General features: G+C 44.2%; 1 protein-coding gene across 11 annotated transcripts in view; it reads right to left on the bottom strand.

The window, feature by feature from the left end:
• KALRN (kalirin RhoGEF kinase) overlaps positions 1-17,382 on the bottom strand; it is a 483,534-nt gene that overhangs the window by 315,444 nt on the left and 150,708 nt on the right. For all 11 annotated transcript variants that reach the window (XM_042041538.1, XM_042041539.1, XM_042041542.1 and 8 more), the window contains exon 3: positions 9,919-9,993. In XM_042041538.1, coding sequence (XP_041897472.1) covers positions 9,919-9,993 — 75 coding nt within the window. The remainder of the gene's footprint in view (positions 1-9,918; positions 9,994-17,382) is intronic.

Consider the following 17,382-nt stretch of genomic DNA (forward strand, 5'->3'; position numbering starts at 1 on the left):
GTTAAGCTAAACTACAGCTCAAAAAGCTAGCATGGAACTGCAAGAACCTCACAAACAAGCTGTAAAAATGCACATGAGTTTGCACTTCTCAATGGAAAGTATAATCCCTTTAACAGAAATATCACTTCTGAGAAAGGAAACCCACATGCTTTCTGAGCTAATTCACTTGGCCAACAAGAAGAAAAAGCTACACAAGGACATGAACATCTCCGGCACTGATCTACACTGCGCTCTCTCATTAAGAACTTGGGACACCTGCAGGCTGTGCTATTGGCACATTCCTGTTACTATATATAAGTTTTCTTAAAATAAAGATAATTTTTAATTGTTAAGACCTGTCTAGAGAGTCTTCTACATCACTGCTGCCTGTACAAGACAGTCTGTTACACAAACTTCCTTATATAGACAGAGATGCCACTGGTACCCCATGTCACTGTTCATCAGCCTTCACATTCCCATGGTTTTCAGTGGATGCAATACACCTGAAGGGCTACATTGTGCAAGTCTCCATTGGAACCAGGTCATGTCTGGTTTGTCCAGGGACACAAATGGAGAGGCAAACAACAGATGTCATCTTTATTTTGAGCCCTCATGCAGATAGCGGTACATACGGAGTACAAAAGCTGTCCTCTCTAATCTCCACCCAAATCTCTGCGCCTTCTATTTGCCTTTGGCTTTACACCATGAAGGTGAGGAAGGTCCATTGGAATTCAGCGTCACCTTGGCAGATCCACACCTCTGCCACATAGCATGAAAATGGGGGCATAATGTAAGAAAGGATGCAGTTTACAAGGAAATAAACTCATTTAAATTTTCAGACCTTTTTATGAAAAAAAGCTTCCTCATTTTAAGTATATTCTCCCTTTGTTGAGATTATTTCACACACCACATCAATGCCAAACCATTATATCATGCATGATATGTGTCCAACAGAAAAGCAAGCCAGCCTATAGAATAGCAAATACAGTAACTAATAGAATAGCAAATACAGTGACCAATGCAGTAACTAAAGCTGGAAGGAAATATATTTTCAACACAAGAAGCTTTTCAAGGTTTTGAAAAATTTCCCATCATATCAAGATGTAACTGAGGCTTTCAAAAGCTTCCAGATATTTGCTGAAGCAGAGACCTTAACTTGAACTGCATCCCAGAAGAACATGCTACCCGCTACTCATTCAGGCTCTCTCTCTCCTCCATTCCCAATTATTTAAATATTGGTACAGCGTGGAAAAGCACCAAGAGTTATGATCAGAAGACATCCAAGCCCACATTTATAATCCTCTCCCAGGATATGAAACACCTGGAAAGGGCCATGAGCTTCCCACAGCCCAGCAGCACTAATCACTGATGCTGCCCATTCACCTTGGCTTCATAAACCCAACCTTGTGTTTCTAGTCAGGGACCCCTTTAACACCTACCATTCCACCAAAGTGAGCTCTAAAAAATAAATAAATAAGAAACCTGTGTAAATTCTGGTAGGCTGAAAACATTAAGTCAGAAAATTCTTTACCCTTTTAGTAACAGCAACACAAGGATTTCAGCAACAGAAAAGAAAATAGGATCCAGAACATTCCTGTCCTGTCTTTGCTTCAGGATAAAAATTGTCCCTCAACAGTTCATCTAAACTGTCCTCAGGGGAGCAGGATAAATAAGGCTCAGGCACAGGGTCAGAAGTTAGCAGGACAGACCAGAGAAAATGGGTTAATTCTCATTGGAGGGGCAAGGTTACATGATGACCCAGTTGGAGGTTTCTGGATGATGGAAGGATAAAATAAGTGCCTGGACTGATTCCTTCTAGTCTTACAACACACAAAAACAAGAAGACTTGGGTAAAATATAATAACCTATAAGATAGGCTAAGTTTAGAGACAAATGTTTCTCATTTCTGATGGAAGTTCAGCTCTAGGGTTTGAGCAATAGAGTGAAATTATTACAAATACATCATATATATTAGAATCCTTCAATTGTGTCCTTCAACTCCATGCAATCCAAATTACTGAGAAATCCCTAATTTTTATGAATCCCTACATAATTTACAATTTTATCAAGAGCTTGTATAAAGAAACATCAGATTTCTTCTAGAGCTAACCCCTGTATATTTAATTCTCCATCAGATTTGCAGAGTTCAGTAACTGGTTTACTCTCTTAAATACTGATAATACGCTGCGTTTTCATTGCACTTTGTAACCCAAAATCTCAGCTTTTCTAAGCAGACTAAAGGGGGTATTGGCACCATCAAACATGCCTACATAAGGATGCTCATCTCCTCTAATGGAGCCTGCTAAGAAGTAGCAACAGGCACTAAAAGAGAAGAAAATCTTCTGGCATTGGCTGTGCAGGGACTCTGTCTATACCATTGCTTTTCTTTACTATTATCTTTTTACTGAGGGGAATAATAAAGTACTGAGAAGGGAAGAAGTTCAGCGCAGATCCCACAGTGAGTCACTTAAAAACCAGGAGTAGAACTGAGGTTTTCTGACTTGATCCACTGTGTTAGAGCTTCACAGTGCTTAAGAATCTGTCTCTGCTTGTTACTAATCCACTCAGGGAGACAAATCTTGCCCCAAGTCAGCCATGATCTCCACATCGATTGTACATGCAGTCTTCAGAGAGCTACTCAGCACATTGTTTTAAAGGACAATGAAAAGTAGAAGGAAGCCAGGAGTCTCAGTTGCTCTAATCAATAAGTCCCATCTCCTGCCTCCCCCTGGACTCACAGAAATGGGATGCAATAATCAAACATGTCATTAGGTTTGCTAATTACAGTTATTAAATGCTAAAACAAACAGCTGATAATTTCTTACTGTTTTTCAAGTTGGGTTTTCATGAGCTTTGCTCTGATTTAGAGAGGCAAACAGATGGTCTAGTTATTAGTGCTCTGGAAAAAAAGAGTTAGAAAAACACATGTTCTTCGGGGCACAAAGTACACTGAGAACAAATATTTAGCCATATATGCCTTGCATTTCTCCTACAAAATCCTTTGCTAATGGCCTTTCCTGTCAGTGGCTTGCTTGCCAGTTCTTCCCATCTCCCTTTCTTCTGTCCTATAAGAGCCCATGGCTAAATTCAGGTTTTATTCCCAGAAGTGGGATCACATAATTTTTTCCTCCACAAATCATCCAAGGGACATTGCAGTGATGGCACAAGGCATCGTGATGCATACCGCATTAAAAGAAAACCTTAAAGAAACCTCAGAAAACCTGCATGCAGGCAAGCACCACAGTCAGTGGCCTTCTGATAACCACTTTTTCAGTCAAGCCTGCAACTAAGAGGAAAGAGACTCCAGTGACAAGATCCCTGTTCTGGCAGCTGCCTGAACATGACACCTCTAACCAGTGGGCCCAAATGTTTCTGCATACAGTGGCACCAAATGCCCACAGGTAAGCCAAGAAATTGGCCACCCCAAAGTGTAAGTGACATGAACTCTGTGTACAGGCTTTACCAATCTCAAGTCCCGAGGCACATCCATCCCTGTTAATACACAATAAACTGGAATTCCAGCTATTTGTAGTCCTGTTGAGGACAGGAAATTATCAGTTTCCGTTAATGCAGGCTTCCTGCATACAGCAGATAATGATTTTATCAAGCTCTGTTTTCAAGCTGCATCTCTCCAGTTCTGTCAGCCCTTCCACCACGATCCTTACCTGCTTGCAGTGATCCACATTTAAGGGTTTTAAACCCTCTGCTTCCTTTCACACTCCCTTCATAAGCATGAATTCACAAGGATTAACCAGAGACAGGCAAATGTCCACGCATGTGAAGGTTCCCAAGAACCTTTTCTAACACCCTGCAGCACACCAGCAACGGAAGCAGGAGCAGCACACAGTGTCTCTGGCCTCTGTTCAGATGTCTACTGCAGTTCAAGTGAATGCGCCGCTTCATCTGACCCTGTAGATCATAAGCTGATCAATCTTTATGTTGTAGACCCTGCTGAGACTGTAAGTGAGTTTCCAGAGAAGCTGAAATAATCCTCATCAGGTATTTCAGTCCAAAATATGGTGAAAAAATGAATTATAATGAAGAGAACTAGGAGACAGACAGAGCTCAGTTGATGTCAGGCACTTCAATACAGTGATAAACAATACACTCTGGATTTCTAAATCTAATTAACAGACTTCCTAGGAAAGGAAAGTATCAAGGAATTGGTATCCAGAGTCTTGAAATAACATTCCTTTCCCTGTCATAGCTGAGCTCTCACTGTGAGAGTTGCTTGCTACTGGACTTACTGCAAGCAGACTTCTATACTAAAACTCCTTCAGTTTCAAGACAGACTAATTAGTTGCAAGGGTCATACATAGGATTAGCTGTGTGACCACCCTCCAACTCAGCTGGTATCAATCAGGTGATTCTAGTGCAAGTGATGGAAATTTAAGCTCCCACAACAAGCCAATTAACACAGCTGCAGTGCAATCACCGGGGCCTGATTCTCCAGAGTGCTGCTCTTTGCAGCATCCATGTCTCAGAGTCAATTGCCCAAATCAAATTCTAATGGCAAACCCTTACAACATTACTTTTAGGGTTAGTGACTCCAAAACCAAGGCTAATTGTTCTCACCAGAAGATCACCTGGCAGAGCAGGTCAGAGGCTGTAGATGGGACACCAAGTGCAGCATCTGAAGCTGAAGGATCCTGTTTCCTACCAAGTAAATTTGTTCTTCAATCACCCAAAGCCACTGCATGGATTTGAAGAGACCACCTGTTGTGACTTGTAATTAGTTTTCACTGCTTTATGCAAGTATTTTGGGGTACTTATTTAATTTTAAATATACACTGGCCAACAAGCCACAGGGGAAATAATTTCATTTCCCAAAAAGAAAGTTATTATTCCAGCAAGGTATGCCTTGTGGACAAGTGAGACTCATTAAAAGGAAGGGAATACCTTCCTATGTGGAAGGAAAACTTCCAGAGAGAGTACAGAGGAGCTTGGCTTTTTTCTCTGGAAGTAGCTGGATTGCTGAGGAGTCAGGGGAGCACTTGTACCTTCCTCTTCAACACTGACACTAAAGCTCTCTGCCTTATGCCCCAGCTACAAATAACGTTTGTTGATCTTGTGTCCTCTATTGCAGATGTATGGGAATAGCTGTATGTATGAGAGACTGAACAAAATAAACCCCAAATCTTCTAACACAAAACACCCCACTGCAAAACCTACTGCACTACAAAACACCCCTCTTGCTGCTGGACAAGGGAAGGGAAGGGAAGGGCACGTGGTGATGCCGTCACTGCTGATGGTGGTACAGACAGACACTCCAAACTCACACCACAGGGCACAGTGCTAGAAGCTGTACAGAATAAGGAGAAACAAAGAGAGGTCAGATACACCCTGATCATACACTCCTTCTCTTCCTCATTTGAGACAAGCATGGAGAAATAGTCAAGGAATGCCATGCTTTTCTAATAGCAGATTTCCCTTTTTTGAAATCTCCATTGATTTCAAGCTACACCAGGGAATGGTATAAAATGGAAGATATTTTTCTGTAACAAAATATAGAAGAATTGTTGATGTTTCATTTGAAATCTCCATTCCAGAGGAAGAGGAGAATGGAAACTTTTAATTTAAATAAAAACTTTATGTGCAAATACAAAATGTTTACATCATTCACAAATTAAATATTTTGGTTAATTTTATTCCCAACCCAATACAAATTCCAATGTCCACAAATCAGCATCTGAGACCCCCTGAAACCAGGATGTGAACTCTTCCAGTGCCCAGAGGCACTGGGGGGTCTCATTTCAACCCTCTCTCTGAAGAGTGAAGTGCATCCATTGCAGAAAAAGTAAAAACATGCACCTCTACATGTGGTACCCCTGACACTAAGCAACCTGTGGTGTCCTTGGACAAGTTTTTGGGAAGGTCAGTGTCTTCTCTGAGTTTTCCTCTTTGATTCATCCTGCTGGCCTAAATTTGGTGGAACCTAATTGCAAAGCTGTCCTTTCTTTAGAACTATTTACCTTGAAAATCCTCCTCTGGAAGACCTTTCAGGAAATCTCTGCTTTTCCTTAAGGCTCTCAGTCAGGTTCAGACGTTACTCTGACCCAACAACAAGACTGCTCCCGAGACGTGCGGTTGGAGACAGTGGGCTACCAAAGGTTGGAGATGGCTGAGCTGTTACTGCATCCACCTCTCCCTGCCCTGTGCCCTTTTGGTGCCCAAAGCACACAGAAAAACCTCCTGCTTTGCAGACACATGCTGGGAGCTCTGCTTGTCACAGCTGCAGTAGCTCACCAGCTTATTACACCCTCTGCTGCTGATTCCTCCGTGCTCAACCACGCTCTCAGAAACCTGGCCAGCCTCCTCCTTTGTACTCCTGCCTCGGCAGATGAGCAGACAGTACCTGGATGACAGCAGGAGCCCACGCGCCACCACTCTTCCAAGCCCTCCAGGGAGCGGAAGTACCAGGAAGGATCCTGAGAAACTCCTCTGGGTGGGATGTTGGGAAACGCTTTCTGCGAGACCCATGACATCAGTCAACTAACAAGCTTTTTATAGCCTAAGTACATGAAAAGTTCTGTGCATGGGAAGAGAACATGATAACACATTCCCTTCCCTCTCTTGAAAGTTCATCCACTTTGTTCTGTACTGCACTGATCAATAGAAAATCTCCCATAAATATAATCAAGCAGCTGAACAATGCCCCAGTTTACACCACGTCTGTGTTTCCCAAGAAAGACTATAAGCCCAGTTTCCAAAATATTTCACCACCTCTCACTGAAAAAAAGCACCTAAAATAATCTACAACCTGTTTTACTTCCTCTCCTCAGTGTTCGTCTCCTCCTCAGAATACAATAATCAGTCTCTGGCTTGTAACTCACTCTTTAATGGCTCCCAAAGCCATTCCATTGCTGAAAGCAGCACATTGAACCACCCAGGCAAAGCCAAGATTTTATTAGGGTTTAGACAACAAGCAGGTGGCCAAAGCCTCCCCCTTGCCAGCCCCCTGCTTAATCTGCTTCCAGGAGGTCAGTGATGGAAGCAATCAGACAGCGATGGCTGGGATGCACCCCACCCGCAACTGCTCAGTCCATTGCTCTGCATAGGAGCTATGGAATGGGATTTTCAGGTACTCTTTAGACACACATGTGAACTTTGTTCAGGTTCAGTCTAGCTCATACATGAGATCACTGGAAGAAACCAAGAACTAGTTCCAGGAAAAAATCTTGATGTTATCCACCACCCCTCAACTTTCCCGCGGTGCAGGGATGCAGATGCAGAGCCCCGCGCCCGCTGCTTGCTGCTGGCTCAGCCAGCCAAGGGGAAGTGCCAGGCACAGAGCCCCAGACAGCACTTAGGCTGGATGAATCTGTGCCCAGACAGTTAGAGCTGTATGTCAACTCTGAAATTAAGTGCACTTGTGAAAGCCCGAGTGCTCCTCTGAGATGACACGGCTGTGCAAGCAGGTCCTGTTGTGCCTGCTGTGAAGCGGGCGGCAGCTGCTCTCCCTGCCCTGCCTGTTCTGCCCTTTTGCTTTGCAGGGTCCAGGTGTGGAGCATCCACTGCAACACAAAGCAAAGTGCAGCCCCTGCCTGAAGGGTCTTGTGTGTTCCCTGCAATTTTCCTGTTGAATCACAGACAAACAAGCTGGTGAGCCACAGCTGATGAGAAAAGCGATAAACTATGAACTGACATGTTCAGCTGAGAGTTTTTGTATGTGCTGATAAATTCTGCTGGTGTAAGGAGAACCCCCTTGACAACTTTACTGTACTGTTGTTGTTAAAATTAACTGTGGTATTAAACTCTGAAGAAGATTCAATAAAACTCTCCTGTTCCTCAAAGAAGCCTGATTAAAACACAATGTGCTCTCAGAGGCTGTGCTAACTACAGAACTTTTTTATTTGTTGATCTTGGAAAGTCCAGGTATTTGATTTTTCTGTTTTGTCAAACATTTTCTCTTCTGTGCTCAAAGCATAGCCTAGGAAATTATTCCATTTTAATTTAAAAGAACCGAGCCATCAGCTGAAATGCTAAAATAATTTTCTTAATCTGCTTTATTACAACAGTCCAGGGGAACACTGGGCAGTACTTACACTCTGGGCTGGAAGGGAATTCTGGGGCTATTGCAGTGAACACCAGCAGTTCAGAGTGCTCTGCCTGCAAAGGCAACTGCTGCCTGTAGTCATTGCATTTGGAGACCATGAAGAGGAGGTGTAAATCCCAGGACCTCTAGCTATGTCAGGAACAGCACATTTTGAGCAGATCCAAGTCTGGAGGCTGGTGAGTCTATATGGAGCAAGCTGTACCCTGCCTGCAGTGGATCATGGTGTGAAAGCCCGGGGGATTGTGTTGGTGCTGCTTATTTAACACCCCCCTCTGCAAGGCAGGCTTGGCACAGGACAGTGTCTAATGAGCTGATGATTTGATGTGAGACCCTCTGGCTCAGAGCTGAACACAGGCACCGTCAGTGGAAGGGGCTACATAAACAATCCAGACAGGTTGTCATTATTAAATATTCCGTGAATTACCAAATGATCCTGCAGTCATTCCATGCAAAGCAACAGCAGAAGCCAAAAACTAAATTGCAGTACAGTCCCTGCATAAATTCCTTCCCTTCACTTTCCCAGAGCACCCGGTTCAGCTTTTGTGTCACAAACAAGTGTGCAGGTACGCTGTGTTTTTATGACTATGTTCCCCTCTTCGGAGCAGTTAAAGCCAACCATGTAAAACATTTCAGGACATTCAGAATGAGACTTCAGTGTGAGATAAAGTGTTCCTGCATGTGAGTACTGTTGGGACAGTTTTAGGTTTTCAGACAAGACTTGGTGTTTCAGAAACTTCCCTCAAACTCCTGGATTTTCATGTCATTGATGAGAAAGTTTAGCATTTATAGATCCTCAAATTGTTTCCCCAGGTCACAGCTGGACTCATGAACCCTGGGCCATTTAACTGTTCCTATATGGGAAGGTATCTCACACCAGCTATCAGTCAAGGGGAAAGCTTTTCTCCCTGGATGACATCTCCATGGCTCAGCAGGGTGATGAGCCCCATCCTCATGGGCCTGGGGACTCAACTCCAGCACCTGGGGAGAGAGCCAGGGAGGAAGAGTGTGGGCACCTAACAGCCTTGCTGCAACCTCCTCCCCTCTGCAGTCAGCATTACTGTGGAGATGGAGGAAACAAAAAAGCAAAGACTGCAAACAAGGGGAGCTGGCTGTTCTTGATGGAGGTTTTCTCATTGCAAGCAGCCTGAATGGTTTGTAATCATCAGAAATGCTGCCACTGGAAATACCCTGGGTTTATGCTGCCAATTTGAGTGACTTCATGCAAGATTATGATTGCTTCAGACTTTCTCTTCCCCCTCTCACTGACAAGTTGTAATTCACACCAGAAGCACTATCATCCAAGCTATTCTCAAAGCCTCTTCCATATTGTCTAGTCCTGATCCACCCCCAGATGCTTGAGATTTGTCTCCTGAATGAAGGCTGTAAATCTTTGTACAGAATGGCAGGAGAACTTTGAGCATCTGAGTTATTATGCAAATGCAGCATCAATGGTACTTTTAACTGCAAGTCGATTGGGACTGTAAATGGAACACCAGTGATTTATGGGTCTGAGTGCTTCCTAGATACAGGAATTTAATGCTATCCACTGACCTTGAACCAAAAGCAGGATCCCTGAAGTGTCCTGCATGCTGAGACAGCTCACATCTGGGCTGGAGCTAAGAAGGTGCCTTTCATCCTACCTGTGCTGCTCATTTGCCCCTGTTTCAGAATATGAAGAAAATCAACATGGACCAGTTTCCAATGCCCTCAGTATTACTGGATAGTCCTGGTCCACATACAGCCCTTTTCTTAGCAAAGAACTAATTTAAGTATTACCAAGTTCAAACATGAAACCGGTCCCTCGAGATTCTGCAGCATCATAAGGACCAGGATGTGGCAGACAGTGCTCATGGACTGGAGGGATCAAAGAAAGATATGCTCACCTGACACAAAGGCCACTTTCTCCTTCAGTATAGGAAGGACATCAGCAGCTTTTAAACCATCATTTCGAAAAGAACCTGCAAAACAGAGAAAAACAGGAAAGCCACGTTAGAAGAGAGCAGGTTCTTGCTCCCAGCTTCATGGACATGCCATGTTTGTCAAAAATCAGACTGGAGAAATGCTATAAATTACATAAAAGCACCAAGAAACAGACCCAAATGGCTGATGAACAAACAGCATCAACATCAATAGAGATATGTTAATGGAAAAAAATTAAATACAGAGAATCAGCTCATTGCTCTATCCTTCAGAAGTTCTGAAAGATTAACAGATTTCCCACCAAGTAACCAGTTTAATCCCTGCTGCCTTTTTCACAAACCATACTATCAAGCCTGGGAGATGCCCATCTTGTACAGCGAGCCAGGAGCTTTCTCCCTTCACTCTTCTGAACATAGCCCAGGTAAAATTGCAGGGAACATTACAGCACATACACATCCATTTAGCACCAGCCCTTGAGACAGATTTGCACAGGGACTGGCTTAAAAAGGGATTTTCTCCTTTCCCCCTTTCTGCTGTGCACAGCACAGCTGAGATGGAATGGTTCAAGATGGGACCACACTCGGAGGACATGCTCCTTACAAGCCAGCCAAAGTTTTCCCTGGGTAAGGAGAGGTTTGAAGCCCCTGCACATCCTCAGGTAATACATGCTGTTTGATTAAGCATACCTGAGCAGGCCATTTGTATTCCCTGAAGTGACAAATTACTTCAGGTCTCCTAAATGTTCACCTAAGAAATCACAGAATTTTACTCTCTTGGGAACAGAGCTGCCCACAGTTTTAGGTGCCAGCAGTATCTTTTGGCTTTGCAAAAGACCGGCAGTAAGGGATCACCCCAGAGTAAGCAAGCCAGCCACTGCTATTCCCACAAAAGGTGGGTTTGAAGGACATCTTTGCCGTTCCCCTGAAAAATAAGTCATCCATCACTGGGTAGTGAATAGCCACCATGACAAGTGATCTTCCATATGGTCTTAGATCTATTCCAGCTCACCAAATAATATAACACATTTGAAACCCTGTATTTTCCCTTTCTGCCTTTCACAGGCAGGCAGGCAGCAACCACCATTCTTCTGAGATGGTGCTAGGGCAAGAAAATCTTCTCACTAAGCAGCTTGCTAGAAACAGGGCATTGCTGCGGCCATCACACCCTCCTCACTGAACACAGCAGATGATACCCTGACTGTTTGGGTCTGAAAGAGGTATTGGCGATAAAAGCACCCCTTTTATATTGTCATCTATTGCTCCCAACATGCAGCCTGCAAAGGCAAAGTGGTCCAATCCATGCAGACATTTGGAACAGACAAGATGAAGACCAAATCAGCCATTTTCACCTGCAGCTGAACTACAAGTGTTAGTGTTATTATGGTTGAGTTAGTGGCTTTTGCCATTCACAGTTAGATTGTGCAACAAGGATGTCTTGTACACGTAAATATGTCCCTCCCTGGTGACCAAAAGCTACAGCTAACTCTCTTTGTCCCCAGTTGCTCTCAGGTGTCTCCAGGAGACGTGTAAGCTCACCAGCTAAACCTACAGCTAGTGAAAACCAGTAGTCAAAGGACTGAGGTAATTCAGTGTAAGGCCAAGACCAAAGTAACTGCAATTTGAACAGGCACTGGAGCACAGTCCCGAGGGATGCCTAAAGAGTGCACTGTGTCAGTAAAATGTTTGGGGACCAGGGAAATGAGTCCTGATTGCTGAACTCTTTCTGTGTTCAAGTAAGCAGGACTTTGTGCACTCTGTGTTAAATATATGAGACTTTGCTATTAACTTCTCCTCTTGACAAGAATTACCTCTCAGATGCCAGGCTGCGGCTAGCTCTCACATCAAAGGTAGGAACTGCTCAGCCACAGGCAACATTTGGAATTTAGGCAGCTCTGTATATAAGCATCTCATCCAACCATGAAGCAAACAGGAACAGTCAATGTGCGAGACACATCATGAGGGTTTGAAGACACTCAAGTGGAGTAGTGGGCAAAATTTATCCAGTGACACTGCAAGATCTGCAGTGTCACTGCAAGTAGAGTCTTGGCCAGTATTTGTTAAATTTGTCAGGAAAATGGCAAAATCAATTCTTAAGCACCCAACTGTGCAGCAGACAGTATGCAACTGAAATCTTTGTGAGCATTACTAAAAAAAGCTGGTGGGCGTATGTAAAGCATACCATAAGGACTTCTTAGCAAGAACCCACTATACTGAGGGCTGAAGGCCAGTTTCAGACACCCCTGCAAAGAAGGACTGCATCTCACAGAGGAAATACGCATGGAGACTGGGAGAGAAATGTATGACTTTAAAAGATGGTCACCTCTTGAGCTGTAGCAGGGCAGGCTGCAGGCAAGGGGCTCTTTGCTAACAGCCCCTATGTCCTGACTGTGCATAAGAGAGGCGAGAAAAGACTTGAGTGGGGATAGTGCTGCAGCAGGTACTTTCCCCTTTCTCAGTATTGCCCAGGACAGGTCAAACACACTCCAAAATAAATGATGAATGAATTGGAAAACTGTGAGGCTGTCCTACAACCAAGGAATAAACAAGAAGTCCCAAGAGCTGCAAAACTTCCCTTGGGATGAGGAAGGAAACTCTGGAAGGCAGATCAGCACCTAAAGCAATGCACGGTGTTCAACCAAGTAGCAGCTCATGACCCACAGATGAGGCCATGGCCAGTGCTTCCAGAGGTTGCTCCAGTTCCTGACAAAATCCTTTCATTGGAGGCTACATCTCAGAGCATGCTGTCAGGTTGCCAGCAAGAGCTGGGGCAAGGTATGCATAAATGGGAAAACCAATGGCTGTAACAAAGACTCCAAAAGCAACAGCAAATCTGTCTCCAGAAGGGCCCAGCATAGCAATGTTGCATTCCCCAGCTTGTAAGTTATTATAAGCATATCCCTAATGATGCTCATTTTCATCCTGTTCCCCAGCTGTTTCTAATACATTTGTTTTGTTTGTTTGTGTGCTGGATCCAAGGCCATGTCTGCAGAGCACCATCTCATTTTGCCAGAGAACCCCGCGCACACAAAGGCTGTGCTTTGTAGTCTGCCCTACACCTCTCTACTGCTCCTCTCTGCAGCAGATGGACAGAGAAGGACAAAGGGACGAAGGAAGGGCAGGCTGAACACTGAGCCATCCTGCCCATTGTCCATGCATTGGTTTGCTGGTTCACCATCCTCATAAACGTGGGACTACACAACAAAGCCCCTCTCGCTTTCTACCTGCATGGTCTGCCAAGGTACTCGAGCACTTCAATCACCCCTTTACCAAAAGAGAGGCACAGAGAGCACAGTGCTGTGACCCTGTCACCCTGCAGCCCCTCACACCTTCATCACATCCTGGCTTAGTGTGCTACTCACAGAGCAGGGACACTATGACTGGCCACAAATTTTTATTACTCCAGTGACCCAACAAGAAAGCACACCATGTCAGCCTGAGCAGCCGACAGTATGTGCTCTTGTAAACTTGGAAGGACTGAAGAATTAAGAGTGGATCCTCAGCATGGCTGATTTACGTTTCAGGGCAGAGCAGCATCACGTGTGCACAGAACATCTCCTAGAAGGGATTCCCTGGGTGGCAGAAGAAGCTCACAGTTTTAGATGAGATGCTGTAATGAGAAACCAGATGGGTGAGCTGAGAAGCTTAAGGCATGCTTCCATGGTAAACGCAGCAATTCTGAAATTGAGAAATTTGTTTTTCCCCTGCACAAATGCCCCAGTTGGCCTGGAGAGCTCACTGCTGAAGGACATGGAGGTCAGCAGCTCAAGGGGCTTCCTGAACAGGTTGAGATCTGCAAACAACAAACATCTCCAGAGAACATAAAGATTAATAAAATAAGCAAGAGTTTTGGAAAGAATGTAAGCCTACAGACTTTGAAGTGAAAGCCAAGCTGTAACTCTTGGAGTGAAAAATAAATTATCCCCAGAGAGAGCCCTGTGAGCTTTAGTATTTCTTTCTCTAAGCAGAGTGCAGGATCTCTGTTGGAGACACCGTCTTGGGCTAGATAGAGCAATGGTCTGCTCCAGAGTGGCTTTTCCTAGAAAAGCCTCAGTTCTAATCTGAAAAATGCAGCTCTTGGCTTCAAATAAAGATCAGCTGCTGGAAATATGGGAATACTTTCTATACTTAAAAAAAGTATGCATAGGCAAGAAGAAGGCCTCCTGTCAGAGCACTGCATGGGGCTTAATCACTTGGCTCCTGATGCCTTCAGCAAGAGTTGTTCATCCCAAGTCCCATGCAACGTTTCAAGAAAGGCAGCCCACATTCTCATAGTTCTCAGAACAGATTTCACTATTTTAAAACTTTGGCATAAAATTTCTTTAACCAAACAAAACTGAACTCCTTGGGCTAAACCCATCCCTCGAAGAACTCCACTGGAGTCCAGGATGCAACAGTAGGATTAATCTGGTCCGTATTTCTTCTTCCCCCAGTAAAGGCCTCTCCTGTATTTCTACACTCCCACTCCCATACCCCAGTTTTTGGGGCATTTATCTCCCACGTTTATCATAGCCTATCTGCCTTCCCACCTTTTTATTTTTCTCCCCTCAAAGTCTCAGTGGAATTTATTTGTCTTTGCAGTACTGTAGTGTCTTGGCTTTCTACAACACACAGAAGGAATGTCTGATGTGAGCAGAGAGAGGCAGAACAAAGGAGACTTTAGTATTCCCATTGTAGCCTTTGCAAACTGAGACACAGAGAGATTGACTTGACCAGTGTCAGACAGAAAGTTTGTGCAGAGCTGAACCCTCATTTCCCCAACGCTTTTCTCATACAAACATCCCTTTGTTTTCCAGCAGAATATAATCTTCCTTTTTCTTCTCTTTACACTTCTGGCTTCCTCCTCCTGCCCTTCTCTCTCCATTATTCTTTCCTTCTGCATTTATGCCTCAAATATTTACTTTTTGTGTGTGCTAAACCCTCTTTAACCCCTTCCTCCCCTTCCTGCAGGCTATTGTCTGTCCCTGCAGGGCTGTGAGCCTTCCCAGTTTGATTTCTCTGATTTTCCACAAGGCATGCAGAGGGGCTTAGCCAGGGTCTGCTGGGGCCTTTGCCGCTGGGATTTTGCTGGCCGAGGCTCATTGGTTCAAGGCAGAGAGGCCACAGCATGGCACAAGCATTTGGTTGAATAGAAGCAACATGTGCTCTGGACTAGTATTTTAGCACCATCTGGCCGAGATAAATGAGGCTGGACACTCTGCATCTGCCGATCGCTCCTCTGTGGACAACAGCCTGATCCCTGATGCAAAGAAAGATCATTTTGGTGCCCTGAGCTCCCCAGGAGCCTGCAAGGCTCTCCTATCATCCTTCTCCACTGCAGGCAGCAGAAGAGCAGGCTTAGATTTCACAGAGGAAGGAAGGATTCAATTGAATTGAATCTAAAGACAGCACCAGAGAGAAAAAACCACAAAATCAAGCTGTAAATATAATCACCAGCTATTACTGAAGACTAACCCAGAGTTATATGCTTCTCCATAATAACCAATATAAGGTAATACCTGGTCTCAGGGGAAGCATTTAGGACTGCAGGCTGGAGTGTGGCAGGGACAGGCTGAAAGGCAGGTTGGATTAGCACTGGGGCAAGGATGGCGGTGCTGTGCCCCTCTATGCTCCTGTGTTTGCTTTCTCCAGCCACCAGATCCAGTGTACAGACTGGCACATAGATCCATGCTAGAGCTCCAAAAGTTGCAAGAACCATGGACACCAAACAGATAGTCTGCACAAAAGACTAATCCCACTGCACCACATGCCACACTCTTTATCCCAGCTGAAACAAAGTCACATGCATTACATTGCTGCATTTATTCTAAAATTAAAACATGAATGTTGGATTTATATGTAATAGTTAGGCTCAGTCCAAGAGTAATATTATTTTCTCTGTGCTTCTTTATTCTGTCCTTCTTTTTATTAATTACACACCACTCCTGCTTTCTGAAATATCCTTCTGGTCACAGCTATCAGGTGGCAGTGCCACAGGCTACCCTCCACTTCCAAGTTTTGCCAGTGTAAGCGGCAAAAGCAGCTACTTTTCTCCCCCTCTACACCAACAGGTCGGTCCCTCTGATTTCTCCTTGCTCGAATCCCTGCGCAGGGACAGCCCCTGCCGGCGCAGACGTCTTCCCTCTCCTGCCTGTAACACCGAGAGAGGCAGGGCTGGGGTTTGGGGGACCTTGCTAATTGCGGAGATTGTTATTCCTTCCACGAGGTACTTGGCAGCACTGAGCCTCCCAGCACAGCCTTTGAATGTCCACACATTTAAACAGTAGCCTCAGCTTGAAATCAAGCCAAAGAATAGGCAAGGCCTCAAGAAAGACAGAGCAGCTTGCAGCAAGCATGCAAATTCATTAGCCTTGTGTGCACGTGTGTCCTCTAATAAGAAGTGTTCAGCATCTGAAGCCGAAACATCCCACCCTGTGCATCCCACCTAAGCCAACAGCCAGGCTTTGCTTTTCATAAGTAGCACAAAACAATTCAAAGCATCAGAAGGATGCTGAATTTATACACAATCTGCAGAGGAGGTTCTGCTTCAACTCCATCCATGGGGGATTTTACTCATTTCATTTTAAACATGCACTAATAGAGATGCTAAGAGAATGCAATGGCTGTGAGTCAATCTTTTGCACATTTCCTTTTCATTTTCATCAGGACTTTGGAATCAGGCTGAGATCTTTCAGTTCTTACACTTAGAAAAATAATTAGACATTATAGGTAGCCCTGTGGATAGCACATCTGACTGCTAATCAAAAGACTTGGCTCTATTTGTGGTTCTGCTCCTAAATTGCTTTATGATCCTGAACAAGCTGTTTTAACTGTGCCAGATCTTGGTTTTCCTCTCTACAGAACGGAAATAATGACTGCCCACATTAGTAAAGCACAGTCAGGTTCACAGACCTCAAAAGCACCTTTCAAACATGAATTAATTTTGTCTGAAAAAACCTCTCTGAGTTCTCTGAGGCAGGGAACTGTTGCAGTGCACTTTTATAGACAGGCAAAAATGAGGCACTGACAGTAGGAAAGCCTTGCTCTGGTGATCACAGAAAGGGCTTTCTGGGAAGGAATGGGAGACGTTAGGAGAACTGGAAAAATTAGATCATCTGACACAAAATCCTGTGTTTTATTTCTTAAGTGTACAAGGGATAGATGTGCTGCCCTAGAGGGAAATAAGTATATTCAGCACCTTGAGCTTTTAGTGGTTAAGTTTCTTGCCATCTACAGATTGCTCTACACATCAGTGACCACCCAGATGCAAGAGTCTTTTATGGTGTTAATAAACAGCTACGGGCCATTTGTAATCTGAAGTCACGTTTTAAACACAGCCATGGTCTCTATCCAGGCCTAGTGTGCATAAATATTTTCTTTTCATTTCACTCCCCTCTCAATTACAATTGGGTTTCTTATGGAAACATTCCTCAGAATTTTATAATCCCATAA

This window comes from Corvus kubaryi, unplaced genomic scaffold, assembly GCF_017639235.1.
Source record: "Corvus kubaryi isolate FWS band 111438036 unplaced genomic scaffold, C.kubaryi_AGA036_p1.0 37396, whole genome shotgun sequence".
NCBI classification, from domain to species: Eukaryota; Metazoa; Chordata; class Aves; order Passeriformes; family Corvidae; genus Corvus; species Corvus kubaryi.